At 46.8% G+C, this 23608-nt stretch overlaps 1 protein-coding gene across 1 annotated transcript in view; it reads right to left on the bottom strand.

Moving 5' to 3' along the window:
* Positions 1–3667: 3667 nt before the first annotated feature.
* The window catches only part of GAS7 (growth arrest specific 7), a 78542-nt gene continuing 58601 nt past the window's right edge, over positions 3668–23608 (bottom strand). The window contains exons 6-10 of the mRNA XM_030206325.1: positions 14726–14854; positions 10533–10656; positions 8636–8715; positions 7375–7473; positions 3668–5233 (exon numbers count right to left, since the gene is read on the bottom strand). Of these exons, the coding sequence (XP_030062185.1) occupies positions 5114–5233; positions 7375–7473; positions 8636–8715; positions 10533–10656; positions 14726–14854 (552 nt within the window). The 3' untranslated portion in view covers positions 3668–5113. The remainder of the gene's footprint in view (positions 5234–7374; positions 7474–8635; positions 8716–10532; positions 10657–14725; positions 14855–23608) is intronic.

Genomic DNA, 23608 nt, shown 5'->3' with positions numbered 1-23608 from the left:
TCCCCGGTTTTCGGCGATAATGGAAATCGAGGATGCCCAACTCAGAAACGACCAAATCCAAGCCATTTGGTCATGGGCGGAGCCAGCATTCGTAGTGCACTGGTCCCCCTGACATGCCAGGACACCAACCGGCCAACCTAGGGGGCATTGCAGTGTATTTTAGAAAAAGCTCCCAGGTGCATAGCTCCCTTACCTTGTGTGCTGAGCCCCCCAAAACCCACTCCCCACAACTGTACACCACTACCATAGCCCTTAGGGATGAAGGGAGGCACCTAGATGTGGGTTCAGTGGGTTTGTGGTGGGTTTTGGAGGGCTCACATTTACCACCACAAGTATAACAGGTGGGGGGGGGGGGGGGCTTGGGTCTGCCTGCCTGAAGTGCACTGCAGTACCCACTAAAACTGCTCCAGGGACCTGCATACTGCTGTCATGGAGCTGGGTATGATATTTGAGGCTGGCATAGAGGCTGGAAAACATATTAAAAAAATTATTTTTAAGGGTGGGAGTGGGTTAGTGACCACTGGGGGAGAAAGGGGACGTCATCACCGATTCCCTCCGGTGGTCATCTGGTCATTTAGGGCACAGTTTTGTGGCTTGGTCGTAAAAAAAAAGGACCAAGTAAAGTCAGCCAAGTGTTCGTCAGGGACGCCCTTCTGTTTTCCATTATCGGCCGAGGACGGCCATGTGTTAAGCACGCCCCAGTCCCACCTTCACTGTGCTTCTGACACGCCCCCATGAACTTTGGTCGTCCCCGTGACAGAAAGCAGTTGAGGACACCCAAAATTGGCTTTCGATTATGCCGATTTGGGCAACCTTGGGAGAAGGACACCCATCTCCCGATTTGTGTCGAAAGATGGGTGCCCTTCTCTTTCGAAAATAAGCCTGATAGTAACATAGTAGATGATGGCAGAGGAAGACCTGTACGTTCCATCCAGTCTGCCCACGTGTGCTACTTTATATGTATACCTGACCTTGATTTGTATCTCTCTCAAACGGCTATTGTTTTTCAACTACTTTTTGGATATCCACGTGTAATCAAAGGTAATCCTATATATCCAACTACAGAAAATTTCAAAACAACACCTCTTCCACTTAGATCATATTTCATTCGTTAACAATTCAGGCTTTATATATAAATGACCTCAGCGATGTCCGTTGCCACTTTTATTCTTGTAATGGCAGCGTTAACAACATCCATCCTCTTCACAGGTCAACTATAATACCTAGTTGTTATCTCAAAAACTTTTTAATCAAAAACTTTTTAATATAAAGTCTATTGAACTTATCTTTTAAATGTCTATCTCTCTTCAAACCCAGGGGTTAAAGGATGTCTGCCATTTTCAGGGCACAGACCATAGAAGTCTGCCCAGCACTAGCCCCGCCTCCCAACCAATGGCCCCGCCTCCCATCACCAATGCTGCCACCCAATCTCTGCTAAGCTTCTGAAGATCCATTCCTTCTGAACAGGATTCATTTATGTTTATCCCACGCATTTTTGAATTCCGTTACCGTTTTCATCTCCACCACCTCCCGCGGGAGGGCATTCCAAGTATCCACCACTTTCTCCATGAAAAAATACTTCCTGACATTTTTCTTGAGTCTGCCCCCCTTCAATCTTTCACTTGTATAACGTGAAACATCTAAATGATTTTTGCCTCACCACTGACCACATAAGTGCTTTTGAATACTGACCCAATGAGCTTTCTACCGAAACTGGGGAACTGGGTTTGATTCCCACTGCAGGCACTGGCAGCTCCTTGTGACTCTGGGCAAGTCACTTAACCCTCCATTGTCCTAGGTACAAATAAGTACCTGTATATAATATGTAAGCTGCATTGAACCTGCTATGAGTGGGAAAGCGCGGGGTACAAATGTAAGAAAAGAAGAAAAAGAAGAAGAAGTACACTAACAAGACCACAACATGTCGGATTTCTGGCTATCCATCTTGTCCTTCTCAGATCCCAGTTTTATTTGGTTCTCCTGTCATGGTAATTGATTCTTTTAAATATTTGGGAGTACTTATTGATTACCAGCTTACGTTTCGTGGTCAAACTGCTGATGTGGTTAAAAAAGTTACTCACAATTCACAGCTTCCTAGAGGAGTCCACTATCCATTCTTTTCTTCATGTTTAATTAGTCTCATTGATGGATTATTGTGATATCATGTATGCGGGTATTACTAAATCCAATTTAAAATGATTGCAAACACTTCAGAATGCAGCGATTTCCTTTCTTAGTAAAGCCTGTACATTTGAGCATATAACACCATTGTTATTGAAATATCATTGGCTTCAAGATTAATTCAAAGCCTTGGTCCCTGCTCATAAAGCTCTTCATAAGATTACATCCTTTTATCCATCTACTTTAATTGTGCTGTTGAGGTCTTCTGAATACAGTTTTGGTTATTCCTACCCCTGCTAAAGCCAGCCTGGAATCAACCCATGAAAGCATCTTTTTTTTTTTGGCTGGCATTGGCTCTATGGAATAAGCTCCCAGTGTCTTTAAAAAAGGAACTTTAGGATTTCTTTTACATAGGAACTTTAGGGCTTTGAATGGGCTTCCTCTCATTTGCCATGCAGCAATTGCTAGCAATGCTATGTAAAATAAACTCTTGAATGCCTTTGAGGGTGCATTTTTATTTTTGTTACATTTGTACCCTGCACTTTTTCCCACTCATGGCAGGCTCAATGCAGCAGGCAATGGAGGGTTAAGTGACTTGCCCAGAGTCACAAGGAGCTGCCTGTGCCGGGAATCAAACTCAGTTCCTCAGGACCAAAGTCCACCACCCTAACCACTAGGCCACTCCTCATACAAGCCTTTGGGCTCCAGTCTAAGGTTCTGCACAAGTTTAATTGATTTTATGTATTTTAGTTTTTTTATTTGGTTGTGTGGAACTGATGAGTGTGGTTAATTTTCTGATGTCTGTTTGTTTGGACTATTAGCTTTCCTATTGAACTGGAATTCTTTTCTGTATTTTAATTCACTTTTTTGATGTAAATTGTCTAAACCTATTGTATTGCATTTGGTGGTATAGCAAGTTTTTAATAAACCATTCACTCACAGCAGGAGAGGAGCTCTAATCCAAGGTCCACACCTATGGGGTTATCCAGTAAGCAGAGGCGTAGCTAGGTGGGGCGCCAGGGGAGCGGCTGCTCCCCCAAACAGAGTTCTGCCGCCGGCACCTATTTTTTCGTCGTGTTGCACTGAAAATGTGCGCCGGCGGAAGTCTGCTCTTGCTCTCCCCGCTCCGTCAACCTGGCTCCGCTTCTGCCAATAACATTTTTCCCAGTCATGCAGCTCTGATCTCAGGAGATGTTGCTGCATTTCCTTTGCCAGATTAAGGCTCCATCTTAGGGGGGAAGTTATCATGTTTGCATATAAGAAAAAATGACACTCTAGTAGTAGTACCATGAGACTACCTCTAGGTGTCCCATTGTGAATCCAGCCACCGGCCAGGGAAGGAGTGACTAGGGATCGTTCCTGCCCTATTTTCACTGGACCACCAGGGACACAACTAATACATTCTTTGGGGGGGGGGGTGCCCTTTGGGGGGGCTTGGATCAGGGGAGTTGGGAAACTTGGAATGGGGGAGTGGAGGATTGGATTGGGAGGGCTGGGGGCTTCATCGGGGGGGGGGGGGGGGAGAAGGAAAGCTCTGACAGCCCTTTTAAGCCTTGACTGGGAGCATTGGGTAGTGGCTTTGAAGCCTGATGCTCCCAGCATTGGTAAAATAACCTTAGCTTTTGGCTGGGGTTATTTTACTGAGATTTTCTAGCACCAAGTGGACTCTGTAAATCACATTATCATTTTTATATAGTAATGAGCTCCTTTACATGCTTTTGCATGTCTTGCATCTCATTACTACAATAAGTCAAGCTGTGTTAGAGCCCTTTAAATACCATTTAGGGGAAAATAACGCAGCTTAATAACTTCACCCCTTAATGTCCTTATCTGAAGTACAATTGCAGTCTAGGGGGAAAAACACAGGCGCTTCTACTTAATACTGGTGACAGTCCTGAACATATAATATTTATGGGTGAGAGAACACTCTACTGAAGTTACAGCCTATGAGAGAACTACTCTATATGATAACCCCAGGTAATAGAGCTGCTCAGTGAGCTGAACACTGATTTGGCTTCTTCCGCCCCACACCTTGATCACCCTGCTGCTGCTGGACTGCCAGCCATATAATTTAGCAGCATTTTAAAATCAAATTTTGATGAATTGTATTAAGTCCGAGACATGAAGGTGTTTTTCATTCTGCTGCAGAATTCCTTATAAATTCAAAATGGCCTTTCTCCTGGTTTACCTTGTCAAAGGAGCTGTAGATACAACTTTCATCAAACCTGCGCTGGCCAGATCCAACTCCAGACTTGTTTGTATCTCACAGGGGCTCAGTCTGTAATCCCCTCCGCTCTTCATCCTTACTGTATCTCTTTGGGGCACAGTTTTGTTCCCCCAATGCCCACTCTAGGACACACTCCGTCCCTTGTTCTTTCAATGTCACAGACTCGCCAAGCCTTATCCTTTCTTGCTCCTACTGTAAAGTCTTACATATGTGATTTTGCATCTGCTTTCTGTGCTTTGTGTAGATTTCCTTCTTCTTGATGTCAAAAGTATTGTTCTACACATAAATCTTTCTTTTTATTTGTAGAATAGTTTTGAAATCAAGAAGAAGAAGAATGTACTCTGCCTGTATCTCTGAGATCTGCAGCCTGCTTCTGTCTTCAGACTCTGGACCTATGACCTGTTTTGATACAGTTGGCCCCATTGTAACCTTGGCACTGATAGATCTCAAACCTTTCTGTCCTCGCCTGGAATCTATACTTTCACCACTTCTTCACAATCAAGCCCAAGCCTTTTTCCTTTCCCACCCTTGACCCACAACAAGTCTCACACTTCCTGTACAAATACACAATGTAATTTTTTTTTATGTCTGTAAGAATTCCCATGCAGACCAATAAGCGTACTGCAGTCTATAGACCCCTGCACCAGCAGGTGAAAGGATAGTTTTGATGACAGAAAAATGTCTCTCTTGTATGGCTCTCACTGATCATGGAAAGATCCTCACCCTTGGATGAATATTAGGGCACACAGAGAACCAATGGTCAGTCTATACAGGTATCTCTATATCCACAGGCCTGGTATCTCCAGTCTTGTGCTCTTTTACCCATAATTCTCTGTCTTTAGCAGGATCCACCTTCTGAAGCAACTGATCCACTGGTTCTACCGTCTAGAACAGAAAAAGATGTTATCAAAGACCATGTGTAAAACAAAGACCATACCATGTCTAAGTATTCTTACAATAAATATACAGTTCTTGCCACAGGATAGTGCTGTGAACATTTTAGACTTTTCTGGCATACGGTATGTATATTCAGGGACATCACTACCCTTGTGTGTCCACTACAGTCCTGTGATTCAGTAGGAGGAGCCCTAGAAGCTCCGAAATCTCGAAGAATGTATCCAGCAAGCAAGCTGCTACATTATCTTCATTTATACTAGCCATTCTAATGGTCACCCCACCTCCCCCACAGATACACCCCCCCCCCCTCTGCTAACAAATACTGCAGAGAGATTTCAATAGTTTCTCCCACTCCTTCAGTTAGCATCTGACCTAGGTATTCTCTATCACGGAGATAACAGGCTTACTGCAGATTACACTTCCATTGATGAAGGTGCTGGCAAGGTGATTGCTGGGTAATTTATGGTCCCCAAATGATGTTACTTTAATAAATAAAAAAAGAGATGAATTTATTGTGGCATGGTGTGTATACTTGAGGGAGGAGTCCACAGGAGTGGAGGAACACAAAACACTACAAGCACAAAACAAACCAAAAAGAATAGTGTAGTCAACAAAACAGGAGAACGACACAGATGCAACAAAGGACTTTATTCTATAAAAGAACCGACATGGCACCGTGCTTCAGCAATAGTGCCTGCCTCAGGAGTCTTTGCGGATATATGCAATGTAAACAGAGAAGAATATTGTCCAAAATAACAATTACAATCTTTAAAAAGACACGATTGCCAAAAAAATAACAATCCTCCAAAAAGGGGGTGAAATATGAAGCAACGATCTTGCCAAAGGATCACATGTCTGTACCAGGGCCGTGGAATTGGGAGCAATTTTTGGTGGAGTCAGAGTCAGTAAAAATATACCAACTCCAGCTTCAAAATAATAACTTACAATATTATAATATATGGTAAATGTATCATTTTATACTTATATATATATATTTTTTGCTCAGGTTCCTTGTTCAAACTTCAGATAAATATATTTTGTGGTCTATTAGTCCTAAATGTGTACATTAAAAAATATCCTATGTTTTCTGTAATTAATCAAATTTCTCTTAGATTTGCTGTACATAATAGGAGTTGGAGTCAGACAGTAAGAAAATAGAGGAATCAGAGTTGGAGTCAAAGGTCTGGTGTGCTGACTCCACAGCTCTGGTCTGTACCAGACTATTTCATAGGCCATGGATATTATGAGCTTCCAGATGTTTGCTAAGTATATGAAGACTATTACTCACATTATGGAGTGAGTAATGCTACCAGGCATTTCCATATAGCCCATATGACCTTTCCAGGAACAAGTAGGATGTTATTTGGGTTCTTAATAACACTGTGGTTAAGTACATAAGTATTGCCACACTGGGACAGACCAAAGGTCCATCAAGCCCAGCATCCTGTTTCCAACAGTGGTCAATCCAGGTCACAAATACCTGGCAAGATCCCAAAAAACTTGAATACATTTTATGCTGCATATCCCAGAAATAGCAGTGGATTTTCCCCAAGTCAATTTAATAATGGTTTATGGACTTTTCCTTTAGGAAGCCGTCCAGGCCTTTCTTAAATCCCGCTAAGCTAACCGCCTTTACCACATTCTCTGGCAACGAATTTGAGAGTGAAGAAATATTTTCTCCGATTCATATTAAATTTACTACTTTCTAGCTTAATTGTGTGCCCCCTAGTCCTAGTATTTTTGGAAAGAGTAATCAAGCAATTCAAGTCTTCCCATTCCATTCATTATTTTATAGACCTCTATCATATCTCCCATCAGCTGTCTTTTCTCCAAGCTGAAAAGCCCGAGACGCTTCAGCCTTTCCTCATAGGGAAGTCATCTCATCCCCTTTATCATTTTTGTCGCCCTTCTCTGTACCTTTTCTAATTCCACTGTATCTTTTTTGAGATGCGGCAACCAGAATTGAACACAGTATTCGAGGTGCAGTTGCACAATGGACCAATACAAAGGCATTATAACATCCTCACTTTTGTTTTACATTCCTTTCCTAATAATACCTAACATTCTATACTTAAACATAAAATATATAGGTGTGGAATTTATAGTCACAGGTAGAAAAAAGAACTCACGCTTTGGTTGAACATATCAGTTTCGTGTCGCAGTTGCGTATACCGACAAAGGTGCTGTCGAATCATTTCTATTCGCTGTACCTCCAACCTCTCCAGTTCCTAGGAAGGAGAATTTGCAGAAGGCTTAGATTCAGCATACAATTATGCTTTCTAATAGTGTCCACGGGGCATAATTTTCTGCCCAAAGACAGAAGTGCATCTAACAGATTCAGCCTTCTAATCAGGGCTGCCGAGAGGGGGGGGGGCAGGGGGGACAAAATTCCCTGGACCTGGGCCTCCAAGGGGGGCCCAGCACCACAGTCCCCTCCACCTGCCCCCCTCCGTCAACCACCGGGCCGGGCCCCCCTGAATTCAAATCATAGTGCCTCACCTCGTCCTTGCTCTGTGTGAAAGAAGCACAGCAGCAGCAGTCTGCAGATCGCTTTCCTTCGGGCCTTCCCTCCCTGTGTTCCGCCCTCGTCTGACGTAACTTGCGCGAGGGTGGGACACAGGGAGGGAAGGCCCGAAGGCAAGTGATCTGCAGACTGCCACTGCTGCGCTTCTTTCACACGGAGCGAGGTTGAGGTGAGGCGCTATGATTTGAAATCAGGGGAGCCCGGCTCAGTGGTGGACGGAGGGAGGGCGGGTGTAGGGGGGCGGTGACGACAATGACCTCGGGGGGGGGGGGGGGGGGGGCGGCAGTGGCTGGGGCAGCCTTTCCACGGGCCCGGCCCAGTCTCTCGGGGGCCCTGCTTCTAATACCTATCCATGCCGTAAGTCTTCATCACTATAACTATACTATAAATCACTTCTATAGCGCTACCAGTCGTACACAGAATGGCCAGAATATTAGCAGATTATTTATAGAAATTCTGGTTATTACAAAGAATAAGTAATACAACAATGAGAATGAAAGAGGGGGGGGAGTGGAGAAAAGACATCAGTTTGTGTTTACAACTTTAGGAAAAAATAAAGCCATAAATAAGGGAATTTCAAGAGCTTGAAGACAAAGTTAATCTGAATATTTAATTGATTGATATCTAGCCCCATCAAACTAATTACAAGATAGAAAAAAATAATGGTCTTCCAAAAAACACAAATAGCAACTTTATCTTATCACAGAACATCAGCTGATTAGACTTTAAGGTCAAACATTAATCTGAATTTTAGAAACATATCTATTCTGCTTATAATTAAGTTCATATTTACGAGGGCAAACTGGCCCCCACAACAATCACCTCAGGTTGAATTTTGACTAGTGTGTATTTAGGATGCAACATACCATTGTTGTTGTCACCATTTCTTCAAACCACTTAGATTGTGCCTGGTTATAAAGATCCATACAGCGCATGAGCTCATCACCTGCAAAACACAAGATTACAGCAAATTAGAACATCCTGTCTCACTCTTTGGTCCGTGAAATCCCAAGTGTAATTCTACAGCATCAGCACAACTGCTGAGACATGAATCCATGACAAGTGAGCTAAAAACACCACATAGAATAAAGGGGGTAAAATTCAGTGTTTTTTAAGCAGCTCATTGCTGAGGGCTGAATTTAGCCCAGATATTCAATACCAGGCCATGACTGGGCTTCGGCATTGAATATCCAGCAGATCGCCAAGACCTGTCGTTTCTTTCTTTACAATATCCGTAAAATCCGCCCCTTTCTTTCCGAGCACTCTACCAAAACCCTCATCCACACCCTTGTCACCTCTTGTTTGGACTACTGCAATCTGCGTCTTGCTGGCCTCCCACTTAGTCACCTCTCCCCTCTCCAGTCAGTTCAAAACTCTGCTGCCCGTCTCGTCTTCCGCCAGGGTCGCTTTACTCATACTACCCCTCTCCTCAAGTCGCTTCACTGGCTCCCTATCTGTTTTCGCATCCTGTTCAAACTTCTTCTACTAACCTACAAATGTACTCACTCTGCTGCTCCCCAGTATCTCTCCACACTCGTCCTTCCCTACACTCCTTCCCGTGCACTCCGTTCCATGGATAAATCCTTCTTATCTGTTCCCTTCTCCATTACTGCCAACTCCAGACTTTGCTCCTTCTGTCTCGCTGCACCCTACGCCTGGAATAGACTTCCTGAGCCCCTACGTCTTGCCCCATCCTTGACCATTTTAAATCTAGATTTTGACTTGTAACCACTCGCCCCCACCTACCCTCCTCTCCTCTTTCCTCTACACATTAATTGATTTGCTTGCTTTATTTTTTGTCTATTAGATTGTAAGCTCTTTGAGCAGGGACTGTCTTTCTTCTATGTTTGTGCAGCGCTGCGTACGCTTTGTAGCGCTATAGAAATGCTAAATAGTAGTAGTAGTAGTAGTAAGTGCGGTAACCACTGTTCCCTGTAAGCTGAGCAGGAGTCCTCCAGCTGCATTGCTGCCAGTGGGTGGTGGTTAGGGTTACCATAATTGCTCCCCCCAAAAAGAGGACACATGTCTTGCCCATGCCACACCCAATCCTGCCCACACCACACCCTGCCCCGCCCGTCACATACCGCCCCACTTGTTTCACACACTCCTAAGGGTGTCCTAGCCTTCTCTCCCTTACCTTACTGTACTGCCCTAGTGGTCTAGTGACCTCTTCGGGGCAGCCCCCTCTTTCCTGCCCGGAGCAACTGCATACTGCTTCTCGCTGACTCCGGTCCTGGCGCCGATTCAAAATGGCCACCAAGAGTGACCTTGCAAGACTTCTGCAGAAGTCTCACGAGGCCCCTTCAACTCTCGGTGGCCATTCTGAATCGGCGCGGGGCCGGAGTCAGCAAGAAGCAGTATGCAGGCGCTCCGGGCAGGAAAGAGGGGGCTCTTTCCTGCCCTGAAGAGGTCACTAGACCACCAGGGCAGTATAGTAAGGGGAGGGGAGGACACCACTAGGGCCCACCCGTCCACCCGCCAGCCTGCCCGTTTGTCCGGAAATCCCTAGCCAGTGTTTCTTAACCCAGTCTTCTGGGTTTTCAGAATATCCACAATGAATATGCATGACAGAGCTCTGCATACCAAGGAGTCAGGGTACGCAAATCTCTCTCATGATTATTTATTGTGGATATTCTGAAAACCTGACTGGCTGGGTGTGCCCTGAAGACTGGATTGAGATGCACTAGTCTACACTATTGACAGTTAGATCAACTGAGAGAGTGAACTTCCAGAGCACAATTAAACATGTAGGTAAGTACTCACCTGCTTGTGTTGACTTCCTTCTTGCTTTCTTGATGTCTTCCTCTGTCTTATTACTCAGCTTTATCTCTAATTGTTGAGTTTTTACGTCTAGATCTTTTTGCCTCTCTGCTAGAGCTTTCCGAGCCTTGAATAAATTGGGGAAAAAAACAATTAACAACCAAATTGGAAGTAATATCAGGCTCATAAAGACTCCTGAAATAGTTCTGCTAACAACAATTAATCTAATACTATATCAAGACAGGTGGAGTAAAAATCTTTATATTAAGGGGCCACCGCCAGTGTTATTCCCGAATATTCAATGCCAGGCCTTTTCTGGGCATCAGCATTCAATATCTGGGTTTATGCAACTGGCTATTTTTATTAAGCGGTTAAATGTGATACTTGGCACTTAACCGCATAAGCGATAATGCATAAAGATAGGACTGACTTTTATGTGGTCCATTTTAACCGCTAAACTTAAATGGTTAAGTGCTGAATATTGGCACTTAACCACATAAGTGCCAACTCCGCCCCCATTTCACCCACATAATAGCCGGCTTTAGCAGTCTGTGGTGATATTCAGGGGTACTAACCAGTTAAGTGGAGGAGTGGCCTAGTGGTTAGCATGGTGGACTTTGGTCCTGGGGAACTGGGTTTGATTCCCACTGCAGGCACAGGCAGCTCCTTGTGACTCTGGGTAAGTCACTTAATCCTCCATTGCCCCAGGTACAAATAAGTACCTGTATATACTATGTAAACTGCTTTGAATGTAGTTGCAAAAACCACAGAAATGTGGTATATCAAGTCCCATTTCTCTTTCCCTATTTGAGATTCTAAATAGAATGTTGCTACTATCTAAGATTCTACATGGAATGTTGGCTACTGTTTGAGATTCTGTTGCTACTGTTTGAGATTCTACATGGAATGTTGCTATTCCATTAGCAACATTCAATGTAGAAGCCTGCCCTTGCAGATCAGCAATGCGGCCGCGCAGGCTTCTGTTTCTGAAACAGAGGCCTGCACAGCCGCATTGCTGATCTGCAAGGGCAGGCTTCTACATGGAATGCTGCTAGTGGAGGAGTAGCCTAGTGGTTAGTGCAGTGGACTTTGGTCCTGGGGAACTGGGTTTGATTCCCACTGCAAGCACAGGCAGCTCCTTGTGACTCTGGGTAAGTCACTTAACCCTCCATTGCCCCAGGTACAAATAAGTACCTGTATATACTATGTAAACTGCTCTGAATGTAGTTGCAAAAACCACAGAAATGTGGTATATCAAGTCCCATTTCTCTTTCCCTATTTGAGATTCTAAATAGAATGTTGCTACTATCTAAGATTCTACATGGAATGTTGGCTACTGTTTGAGATTCTGTTGCTACTGTTTGAGATTCTACATGGAATGTTGCTATTCCATTAGCAACATTCAATGTAGAAGCCTGCCCTTGCAGATCAGCAACGCGGCCGCGCAGGCTTCTGTTTCTGAAACAGAGGCCTGCACAGCCGCATTGCTGATCTGCAAGGGCAGGCTTCTACATGGAATGCTGCTAGTAGAGGAGTAGCCTAGTGGTTAGTGCAGTGGACTTTGATCCTGGGGAACTGGGTTCAATTCCCACTGCAGCTCCTTGTGACTCTGGGCAAGTCACTTAACCCTCCATTGTCCCAGGTACAAAATAAGTACCTGTATATAATATGTAAGCCGCATTGAACCTGCTATGAGTGGGAAAGCACAGGGTACAAATGTAACAAAAATAAAATTAAGTGCCACTGAGAATCAGCAGATAGTCCCGAACAAGCAATTTAATGGATCCGGGGCCATTTCTGCCCAGTTACATTGCTTTCAATATCTACTCCAAAATTTATATCATACTGGGGGCCTGGTATTAAAAATAATGGGTTAGTGCGGGAGCCCTTATCGCCACCTCAGTGGGTGGTGGTAAGGGCTCCCCATCGCATGGCCATGCGGTAAGAGTTCTCTTACCGCATGGCCATGTGTGCCTGGGGTCTTTTTACCCGCTGCGGTAAAAAGGGTCCTGGCTCGCGGCTAAAATAGCCCCCGCCGCTAGCACAGGGCCCTTTTTCCTACAGCTTGGTAAAAGGACCCCTAATTAAGAGAGACTCCTGCTTTGGAAGGTCATTTCCCGCAAACCCGTCAAAGATGGGTGACTCTCCCACTGAGCAGCTACAGATGCTAAGCTAGAATGGTCATGCCACCAATTTCAGGTCTAACCAGCAGGGATCAGTCCCTCAGACACAAACACACTTATGTGCCAGCAGCGTCAAATGTTACCTGATCTACTGGCACGTGCGTGTGGTCGGCTGGGACCTGGTTAGCCTTTACTCATAAAAGGAGGTGTTTACAGTGGCGTAGGAAGGGGGGGCGGTGGGGCGGTCTGCCCCGGGTGCACGCCGCTGGGGGGGTGTCGGCTCCGCTGGTTCCCTGCTCTCTCTGCCCCAGAACAAGTTACTTCCTGTTCCGGGGCAGAGAGAGCAAGGAACCAGCGGAGCCGACACAGCTCCCAGCGACGACGTGCACTCGGGGTGGAGTGCCAGTGGTAAGAATGCGCTCCGTGGGGGGTGCATGCGCGCGCCGAGGGGGGGGTGCGCCGTGCTGGACCCAGGTGGAGGGGGTGCGCAGCGGCGACCTGCCCCGGGTGTCAGCCGCCCTTGCTACGCCACTGGGTTTATCCTTTTTATTTCTGTCACCATAAAATGTGTGTGTGTATGGGAGGGAGGGGAAAGAAAAGATGAATCAGTGATCAGAAGGTGATAACGAAGTGGAAGCAGCCTATGGGAATCGGTCCCACTGCCGCCTTTTGGGAAAGAAACAAATAAGGTAAAGGGTTGAGTAGGGAGGGGAGAGTGCTGCTCCTAGTGGCCTCTCAGGTGCCTAATGGTAGGGCCGTCACTGATTTCAACTAGTAGACATCTTCTACAGTTCTTAGTTCCTCCCAGCAGAATCTACTGGTAGGTTTTTCTTTTAAAAACTTCAGATTAGATCAAATACATTCAATTTTCAACATGTTGGCCCCTACATTACAGCATAATCTGCCTTTTTCATTTATAGCTGGAGACATTGTTTTTAGAAATTTAAGAGTGGTCTTAAGACACATTTATTCATGAAAGTTTTTGATTCCTAAATATTAAAAACATATAGTAGCTTTTGATCTTTTGTGAGCCTATGAAAGGCATTTAGAAAGAACATTCAAATGAGAAATCAAATGTCCAGGTCAGGATGGTCTGAAGTTCTCCTATAATTTTAGAACAGGCTGTACCGACTTAGAACTGTTCCACAATGTGTGGTGAAATGGATATCTATGTGACACTATGTTAAGCAGCAACGTCCATTTTAGACACAAACCTGAACAGCACACGAACATCTATAGCAACATAGACGTTCAAATTTCTGTCACCCAACCCCCCACATGTCTAATCTCCCTCTCAGCCCCCCCACTTATGTCTGAACCCCCTCCTGACCTTCCCATGCCTTCTGATCCCCTCTAAACACAACCCTGCACAGAATAAAGAGCCATGGTACCTTTGAGCCCTACTCTCCCCCACCCTTCCAAATACCCCTCCCCCACCCTTCCAAATACCCCTCCCCCAACCCACTGGAACCCACCCCTATGGCAGATGTCCCTCAAAATTGTTCTTGGGAGGCAGTGGTCCCTCTCTGCTACTGCCCAGGAGGGTGTCAGGAACCAAGATGGCCCTCTGCCTTCAAGCATTTCTAGAAAGCAGAGACACTAGGATGCAAGATGGGGAGCTAAAGAGCATAAAAAAGGAATAGAAATAGGTTCAACACTTGGAATGATTCAGAGATGGAAATAAGATTGTTTAGATTGACTATCGGGCAAGGCCAGTAGACCTGGATGGCCCAGAGTAGAAACTGGGTACGGGGCTCCAAAGCCTGCCTGTAGGCTGTGTTTCCTTCAGTTTGAGGCAGTCATGGGGACCCTTATGGCTTGGGGGCCCAGCGTAATTTGCCTTGGCTACCACCCTTTAATACCGGCCCTGCTATCAGGAAGAGAAAGCACAGTGAAGTTATACAAATATAACAAAAGAAGAGATGGAAATAACTTTAAGTAGCTGGAATATCTTGTTAGCAAAGTGAACTGACGCACTCTCAGATGTTTCACATCCCCTTAAACACTGGTACTGTGCTACTACAGTATCTTAAGTTATCTGCTGTCAGATCTCACTTATTTGGAATCTCTTACCTTTTCTACAGCTGCATAGCGACTGGCCAATTGCTTTCGCAAATCTGCAATTTGATGGTCAAATTTCTTCATGTCTTTCTTAAAGTTTTCTCTGAAGTTAAGTAGTGGTTTTTCTACCTCAATGTGTAACTATGAAAAAAAAAAAGATGAAACTCAGGTGTCAATAAACATATAGAAAATGACAGCAAAAAGAGATTCTGGAGCTCATTATCAAAACAAAAAAAATGTCCAAAAAACATCATAAGCTGGCAGAAGGATATTTTTCTCTCAAAAAAAAATCCAAGTTATGATTTTCAACACCCTGATTTTAGATGTTTTGTTCCACAGTTCATCCAAATGTAAAGGGGGCATGATGGGAGTGTGTTTGGGTGTGAACTGGGCGGCCCCAAAAGATAGATTTATCTGAAATAATGGAATAAAATGAAAATGTCTAGGGCCAAAATTAAGATGTTTAGGGATAGACTTGTTTCAATTATGACTAAGTGAACAAAAGTTGCCTTAAATGACCAAATGACCACTGGAAGGATTAAGGCATTAACTCCCCTCTTACTCCCCCCATGGTCACTGACTCCCTCTCAGCCCCCTAAGATGTGACAGTGACAGTACATACCAGATTCTATGGTACATATGATGGTCATTCCTATTAGAGCAGCAAGCAGATCCCAGGAGTCACCTATTGGTCAGTGCAGTGGACTGTAGAGAAGAGGACCCAGACCCATATCCCACTCTAACTGGTACATTTGTGGTGGAACGTGTAAGCCCCCCCAAAATACACTAAATGTCTACTGTACCTACATATAGGTGACACCTGCAGGCATAAGGGTTATTGTAGTGGTATACAGTGAGGTACAGCAGGCATTTTTCAGCTCCTTGAGGGCTCACCATATAATATAAGGGGGTTATGGTGAGATGTGTACCTGGGACCTTTTATGTGATGTCCACTGCAGTGCCCCCTAGGCTGCCTCATTACTCTGCTAGAATGTGTGGCCAATAAGAACGATAACCGCCCCTCCCCACCCCACCCCACCCCCAGACATCTCAATGGCTGTTTTTTGGGTGTTTTTCTCTTGGACATTTTATTTTCCAAAATGATCCCAAAAGAAAAACACACTGAGCACAAAACGTCTAGGAAAAAGGCGATTTTTGAACAAAAAGATAGACATTTTTCAGGTTTCAAAATGGCTATGTTCACCACTCAATTTTGGATATTTCTATCAAAATGTCTTAAGTCGGACTTAGACATTTTATCAAAAATGTCCCTCTACAAGGCCTATCCAGCCCGTTTGCCCTAACAAACAGCCCAGCTGTTACAGGCATCCATTACCCTTTCTGTAAAGGAAGATTTCCTTACATTATTCCTGAATCTGACCTTCTTAGGCTTATTCTAAGATTCATCATTGCAGAACCTCCTTTCTATTGATAAAGGCTAGATTTATGTGGATTTATACCTTAAAGGCATTTAAATGTCTCTATCATACCTCCCTTTTCCCAGCTCTCTTCTAGGGTATATATGTTTAGATGTTTAAGTCGGTATCCATATGCTTTACTTATTTATTTAATTTCTTACATACTGCCTGCAAATCCATCGAAGCACTGTACGTTCAAGTGCAGTAGATATTTTTATGTCCCTGGAGGCCTCACAATCTGAGTCTATATCTGAGGTAATGGAGCGTTAAGTGATTCTGGCAATTTCATTAGCTATCCTCTGGACTGACTGTATCTAGTTCATATCTTTTTGATGTTCCAATCTCCAAAATTGCACACAATACTCCAAATGAGGTCTCAAGAGTCATACAAAGGCACTATTATCACTTTCTTTTTTCCTGCTGCTGCTGCTGTTATTCTTTTCCTAATGGACTCAAGCATTCTTCTGACTTTTCCTGTCACCGTGTCTACCTGTTTAATAGTGGGACACAGACACTGCAAAACACACTATTTTATTTTTTTTTGTTACATTTGTACCCCGTGCTTTCCCACTCATGTCAGGCTCAATGTGGCTTACATGGAGGGTTAAGTGACTTGCCCAGAGTCACAAGGAGCTGCCTGTGCCTGAAGTGGGAATCGAACTCAGTTCCTCAGTTCCCCACGACCAAAGTCCACCACCCTAAACACTAGGCCACTCCTCCACACATGCATCATCTCTCTATATAAAAGGCAACCCCAACGTTCTGAAGCCTCCACGGAAGTTGAGGCACCCGAGATATCCGGTGTGCCCTGGAGTGTCTGCACCGCCCTCACGTCAAAACGTCATGACGTCGAGGGCGGAGCTATGACATTCGAGGGCCGAAACGGAAACTGTGGCGAACAAGGCAAGTACCTCGGAGGGACGGAGGGAGGGGGCCCCTTGCTAGTGCCCGTTTCATTGCGTTCTGAAACGGGCATTTTTTCCTAGTATTACAATATTATGAAGAAACTAAAGGAGGCAATTTGAAGTAAGGTATCTGGTGGAAAAGGATGAAGATACTTTTGTATCTGTGCATTTTGAGTATTTTTTGAAGAGAAATGGTGCTTAGCATTTCCCTTAGCTGTTCTTGGAGGAACTGTGCTCCAGTCATCCCTGTTTTGATTGAATGGGGGCTGACCTCCTGAAATCTTTGCCTTTGCCTCACAGATGTGTGTGCTCCTTCCTTTGGATATGCCTTGCCATGGCTGGCCATGATGAGGCCAGAATGGATGATTCATTTGCCTGGCTTCTGGGTTGGTTCAATGTTGGATCATTCTGTGTTTCACCTGTCTACCTGTCTCTCCTTTTGAGTGTCACAGATTCCAGCTGGCCCTGGTTCCAGTGATCCTGAATGCCTTCCCTTACGCATCACATATGGCCTGTGAATCCATGACTCATGTTTCATATTTATTTGAACCTTGTTTAGATGAATGAAATATTACAAGGGTGGGTGCAATTAACTTGCCCAGTGTACCAAAGTTCAGTGTGTATTGAACCTGTTTGTGTTGTTAAGCTAGTGATATTAAACTTGCTTTTAAACTGCACTTGGAAGTTGCGTGGCTGCACACCTTTTGGTAAGAGGCCACTCAGGAATTCAGCCCCGCCACGTACCCGGCACACCGGGATCTCCCGTACCATTCTGCCACTCTCCACCGCTGCTGCTTTCCTGAACCAGCAGCAGCTGCAACAAACCAAAATACAGCAGTCATGGAATCTTCTTGTACCTACCCAAGACTGAAGGTCCCCCCCCCCCCCCCCCCAACATCATTTCTTCTTCCAGGGCAAAGCCGTCAGTTGCAGATATTGTGATAAGTAAGAGGGTGTCCTATATGGTGTAGGCCACTAGAGGGCGCTAGGAGAATAGGGGGAGGTCGCTAGGACCAGGGAGAGCCCTGGGAGGTCCACAGGTGTAGGAGGTTATGGGCTGGGTCCTGTGTAGCTAATTAACCACTTTATACCCCACCTGAGTGGGGAAAGGAAGAGAGGTGAGCTAGCAGCAGAAGAAGAGAGAGCCCCTGGAAGATACTGGCTATCCTATGGACTTGTGGTGGACTGTGTGTCCAAAGGAGATCAGCAGGCTGAAAATCCTGGGGTAAGAAGTCCCTAAAGCATTAGTGTTTGACTGTGTGTCCTCAGTACTTATAGGAACTGTGTGTTCAGTGGAGGGATTGTGTGTCCAAAGAAGAAGGGACTGTGTGTCCAGAACTGTGTGTTCAAAGAGAGGGGACTGTGTGTCCAAAGAAGAAAGGACTGTGTGTCCAAAGTACTGAGAGAAGCAGGCTGCAAAGCCTGGGGTTAGAAGTCCCCAAAGTATTGGAGCTAGTACTGAGACCATGTATCTGTGTGGGGAGGCTCAGTGTGAAGATCTATGAAAGCATAAAGTATTAAGCTAGAAGAAGTGTGCCCAGGGGCTGGAATAAAGAGTTGCCTGAGAAATATGCAGTTGGTGAGACCTGTTTAATTTGCTTAGTGGGAACCAGGTCACCCTGAGCAAGAAGGGGTGGCACACTAATCTGCATATTGAGAACCAGGTCACCCTGAGTGAAAAGGGGATATCACAATATGTAGAGAAAGGTCCTGTGATCGCTGTATTTAGGTTTGTCGCTACTGCCGCTGGTTCGGGAAAGCAACAGCAGCAGCGGTGGGGGTGTCAGGGGGCAGATGCTGACGGAAGTGAGGTAGAGAGAGGGGGTCCTATGCTGGATTGAAGTGGGATGTACAGAGGGGGACAGGAGCTGGACAGGAGCTAAGGAGGACGAGAGGAGGCAGAGTCCACCAGCCCCAGCTTGCTCCAACCCGCCCATCCAGTGACCGGGCCGACTGGGTAAGAGACAGAAGCCGAGGTGAGGCAGAGTTCCACTGGCACTGGCCTGTTCCAGTCTCCCAACCCGGCTTTTCCCTGCCTGTCCAGTCCAACTCTTCCAGCCACCCAATCCAGTCTCTCCCTGTTGCTCCAGTCCGCCTGATCCAGCTTCTTCCTGCTTGTCCAAGTCCACCTGGTCCGGCTCTCCCTGCTTGTTCCAGTCCGCCTGATCCGGCTTCTGCCCGCTTGTTCCAGTCCGCCTGATCCAGCTCTTTCTGCTTGTTCCAGTCTGCCTGATCCAGCTTCTTCCTGCTTGCTTCAGTCCGCCTGATCCAGCTTCTTCCTGCTTGCTCCAGTTCGCCTGATCCAGCTTCTTCCTGCCTGTTCCAGTCCACCTGATCCAGCTTCTTTCTGCTTGCTCCAGCCCGCCTGTTCCAGCTTCTTCCTGCTTGCTCCAGTCCGCCTGTTCCAGCTTCCTCCTGTTTGCTCCAGTCCGTCTACTCCAACTTGTTCCAGTCTGCCAGATCCTGCTCTCCCTGCCTGCTCCAGTCCATCCTGCGTGCCCCAGTCTGCCTGATCCAGCTTCTTCCTGCCTGCTCTGGTCCGCCTGATCCAGCTTCTTCCTGCTTGCTCCAGTCCGCCTGTTCCAGCTTCATCCTGCTTGTTCCAGTCCGCCTGATCCAGCTTGTTCCAGTCCACCCGATCCTGCTCTCCCTGCTTGCTCCAGTCCATCTGCTTCAACCTGTTCCAGTCCGCTTGATCCATTTTCTCCCTGCTTGCTCCAGTCATTCTGCTCCAACCAGCTTGCTCCAGACTGCCTGACTCAGCCTGTTCCAGTCCGTCTGCTTCAGCTTGTTCCAGCCTGTTCCAGTCTGTCTGCTTCAGCTTGTTCTAGTCCGCCAGCTCCTGCTTCAAACCATTCCAGCTTGTTCCAGTACTGCTGCTGTGCTCTCCACTGCACTCACCTGCTCCTGCCACTCAACCTGCCTACTAGCCAATCACCTGACTGACTACCACCCACCCTTACGCCTGCCTTCATCCCAGCCCATCTTCCTACCAACTCATCACTCCCTGCCCAACTGCTCACCCTCACCTGCCTGTCTCCCAGCCCACCCACCTGCCCTGTGAACACCTCAGTCACTACTCATGGCCCCCATTCACATCCTATTCCTTGCCCTGTCCCTCCCTAATCTTTTCCCCCTCCCACCGCTGTATACCACACGATCTCATTACCCATCCCTGTCCTCTTCCGTCCTGCTCACCACTGTAATACCCTACCTACCCCTGTACTCCACCACCTCACCATCCCTACTGTCGTCCTCCTCCTTCCTAGCTCTCAACCTTCAACACCTCCTTCCTGCCATGAACCCTTCCCCTTTCCTCCTAAGCGCATCCCGTCTTCGTCGCCTTCGTCACCCTTCCTCACCCACCCTTCTCCGCACTATCTTGCTCCTTCTCCTGCTATCCGCGGGTGACATCAATCCCAACCCAGGTCCCCCTCACCTGTCCTCGTCCTCATCTCATCTATGGAAATGTCCCCACGATTTCTCCAATCTCATCTCTATTCCCCTCCTCCCCCCCTCCTCCCTCCCCTTCTCGTGCGCCCTGTGGAACGCCCACTCGATCTGCAACAAACTTCCCTTCACCCACGATCTCTTCATCTCCCATTCCCTTCAACTGCTCGCCCTAACTGAAACCTGGCTCACCCCTGACGACTCTGCCTCAATCGCAGCCCTATGCCACGGTGGTTATCTTTTCTCCCATTCGCCCCGCCCAACTGGTGGCGGCGTCGGGCTACTACTTTCGCCCTCCTGCAGTTTTCAACCTCTCCACCTACCTCAGTCTCACTGCTTCTCATCCTTTGAAGTTCACTCCATCCGTCTATTCCACCCACTTCCACTCAGAGTTGCAGTCATCTACCGCCCCCCCGATAAATCCCTCCCTTCCTTCCTTACCGACTTCGATGCCTGGCTCTCCGTTTTTCTTGAGCCCTCATCCCCATCCCTCATTCTTGGTGACTTCAACATTCACACTGATAACCCATCCGACTCTTATGTTTCTCAGTTCCTCACTCTTACCTCCTCCTTCAACCTCCAACTGAGCCCCACAACCCCTACTCACAAATCTGGCCACTGTCTTGATCTCGTCCTCTCGTCTACTTGCTCACCGTCCAATTTCTGCGTTTCAGCTCTTCCTATCTCTGACCACCACCTAATCACATTCACACTTCAGCACCCTCCCCCTCAATCTCGCCCAACACTAACTACTAGGTCCAGAAATCTCCAGGCTGTTGACCCCCCCACCTTATCCTCTAGTATCTCTGATCTCTTCCCTTCCATCATGTCCTCCAAATCTGTTGACATAGCTGTCTCCTCTTACAATGCCACTCTCTCCTCTGCTCTAGACATCCTTGCACCGTCCATCTCCCGTCCCACAAGGCGTACCAATCCCCAGCCCTGGCTGACCCCTTGCACCCGTTACCTTCGCTCCTGCGTCCGTTCGGCTGAACGCCTCTGGAGGAAATCTCACGCCCATACTGACTTCATTCACTTCAAATTCATGCTATCCTCCTTCCAATCCTCCCTATTCCTCGCTAAACAGGACTATTACACCCAACTAACTAACTCCCTCAGCTCTAACCCACGTCGTCTCTTCGCCACCCTCAATTCCCTCCTCAAAGTGCCCTCCGCTCCCATCCCCCCCTCACTCTCTCCTCAATCTCTGGCCGACTACTTCCGTGACAAGGTCCAGAAGATCAACCTCGAATTCACCACCAAACCTTCTCCTCCTCTTCAGCCTATAACCCACTCTCTCAACCAACCTACCCAGGCCTCCTTCTCCTCTTTTCCTGCTATCACCGAAGAGGAAACCGCCCATCTCCTCTCCACCTCGAAATCCACCACCTGTTCCTCAGACCCCATCCCCACCAACTTACTTATCACCATCACTCCTACTATCACCCCCACCATCTGTCATATCCTCAACTTCTCTCTCTCCACTGCAACTGTCCCGGACACCTTCAAGCATGCTGTGGTCACACCACTCCTCAAAAAACCATCACTTGACCCTACCTGTCCCTCCAACTACCGCCCCATTTCCCTCCTACCCTTCCTCTCCAAGATACTTGAACGCGCCATTCACAGCTGCTGCATTGATTTTCTCTCCACTCATGCCATCCTCGATCCGCTCCAATCCGGCTTTCGCCCCCTACACTCGACAGAAATGGCACTATCTAAGGTCTGCAATGACCTGTTCCTCACCAAATCCAAAGGTCACTACTCCATCCTCATCCTCCTCGACCTATCCGCTGCTTTCGACACTGTCAATCACAACCTACTTCTTGACACACTGTCCTCCTTTGGGTTCCAGGGCTCTGTCCTCTCCTGGTTCTCCTCCTATCTCTCCCATCATACCTTCAGAGTACACTCTCATGGTTCGTCCTCCTCCCCTATCCTGCTCTCTGTTGGAGTTCCTCAAGGCTCTGTCCTTGGGCCCCTTCTTTTCTCAATCTACACCTCTTCCTTAGGCTCCCTGATCTCTTCTCATGGTTTCCACTATCATCTTTATGCTGACGACACCCAGCTTTATCTCTCCACACCAGAAATCACTGCGGAAACCCAGGCCAAGGTATCGGCCTGCTTATCCGACATTGCTGCCTGGATGTCCAACCGCCACCTGAAACTGAACATGGCCAAGACTGAACTTATTGTTTTCCCACCCAAACCCACTTCTCCTCTCCCTTCACTCTCTATCTCAGTTGATAACACCCTCATCGTCCTCGTCTCATCTGCCCGCAACCTCGGTGTTATCTTCGACTCCTCCCTCTCCTTCTCAGCGCATATCCAGCAGATAGCCAAGACCTGTCGCTTCTTCCTCTATAACATTAGCAAAATTCGCCCCTTCCTCTCCGAGTACACCACCCGAACTCTCATCCACTCTCTCATTACCTCTCGCCTTGACTACTGCAACCTACTCCTCACCGGCCTCCCACTTAGCCATCTATCCCCCCTTCAGTCCATTCAGAACTCTGCCGCACGTCTTATCTTCCGCCTTAACCGATATACTCATATCACCCCTCTCCTCAAGTCACTTCACTGGCTTCCGATCAGATACCGAATACAGTTCAAGCTTCTCCTACTCACCTACAAATGCACTCGATCTGCAGCCCCTCCTTACCTCTCTACCCTCATCTCCCCTTACGTCCCTACCCATAACCTCCGCTCTCAAGACAAATCCCTCCTTTCAGTACCCTTCTCCACCACCGCCAACTCTAGGCTTCGCCCTTTCTGCCTCACCTCACCCCATGCTTCGAACAAACTCCCTGAGCCCATACGCCGGGCCCCCTCCCTACCCATCTTCAAATCATTGCTCAAAGCCCACCTCTTCAATGTCGTCTTCGGCACCTAATCACTTCATCTCTTCTCAGGAAATCTCATCTACCCCAACTTGACATTTCGTCTTTTAGATTGTAAGCTCTTCTGAGCAGGGACCATCCTTATTCGTTAATTTGTACAGCGCTGCATAACCCTTGTAGCGCTCTAGAAATGTTAAGTAGTAGTAGTAGTAGGGGGGACCATGCTAGATGGAAGTGGTGAGGAGAGAGAGAGAGGGGCAGACACTGGATGGAAGTGGGGAG

Source organism: Microcaecilia unicolor, chromosome 6 (genome assembly GCF_901765095.1).
Source record: "Microcaecilia unicolor chromosome 6, aMicUni1.1, whole genome shotgun sequence".
In the NCBI taxonomy this organism is placed as follows: domain Eukaryota; kingdom Metazoa; phylum Chordata; class Amphibia; order Gymnophiona; family Siphonopidae; genus Microcaecilia; species Microcaecilia unicolor.
This window is presented reverse-complemented; position numbering and strand designations above follow the sequence as displayed.